Genomic DNA, 560 nt, shown 5'->3' on the forward strand with positions numbered 1-560 from the left:
CCCCCCGTCCCCCGGCTGCTCCGGGACACGCAGCCCCACGGGGGATGGGGACAGGACCGTGGCTACAGCACTCTGTGCCCCTCACCCGGCTTACCTGGCCCGGGGCTCCCCCCCTCCTCCTCCTCTTCTTCCTCCACCCTACCAGAAGAGTGACGCAACGCCAACGTGTGCCACGACCTCAGGTACCACCGGCCATCACCAGGTACCACCAGACATCACTGGGTACCATCGGGCATCACTGGGTACCACTGGCCATCATCAGGTACCCCAGACATCACTGAGTACCACCGAACATCACCAGGTACCACCCGCCATCACCGGGTACCCCAGACTTCATTGGGTACCACCGGCCATCACCGTGCCACCAGCACAGTTGGCATCACCAGGTCACGGCGCGACTTGGCAGGGGCGGGTGACCTGGGGCAGCACCTTGGGGAAGGACCCTCCATGGGCACAACCCCGCCAGGGTCTCGCTCTGCAGCCTCCAAACCTGCCCTCAAATCCGGGCGCACAAGCCCGTCCCAGCCCCCGTACCTGCAGGGACCCGGCCCCGGGGCTTT

The 560-nt window shown here is 66.2% G+C and overlaps 1 protein-coding gene across 1 annotated transcript in view; it reads right to left on the reverse strand.

The window, feature by feature from the left end:
* LOC103924087 (arf-GAP with SH3 domain, ANK repeat and PH domain-containing protein 3-like) overlaps positions 1–229 on the reverse strand; it is a gene marked incomplete at its 3' end in the record, with an annotated part of 14,686 nt that extends 14,457 nt beyond the window's left edge. Inside the window, exon 1 of the mRNA XM_009332550.1 lies at positions 187–229. Coding sequence (XP_009330825.1) covers positions 187–229 — 43 coding nt within the window. The remainder of the gene's footprint in view (positions 1–186) is intronic.
* Positions 230–560: the final 331 nt, after the last annotated feature.

Source organism: Pygoscelis adeliae, unplaced genomic scaffold, assembly GCF_000699105.1.
Source record: "Pygoscelis adeliae isolate BGI_AS28 unplaced genomic scaffold, ASM69910v1 Scaffold1439, whole genome shotgun sequence".
NCBI classification, from domain to species: domain Eukaryota; kingdom Metazoa; phylum Chordata; class Aves; order Sphenisciformes; family Spheniscidae; genus Pygoscelis; species Pygoscelis adeliae.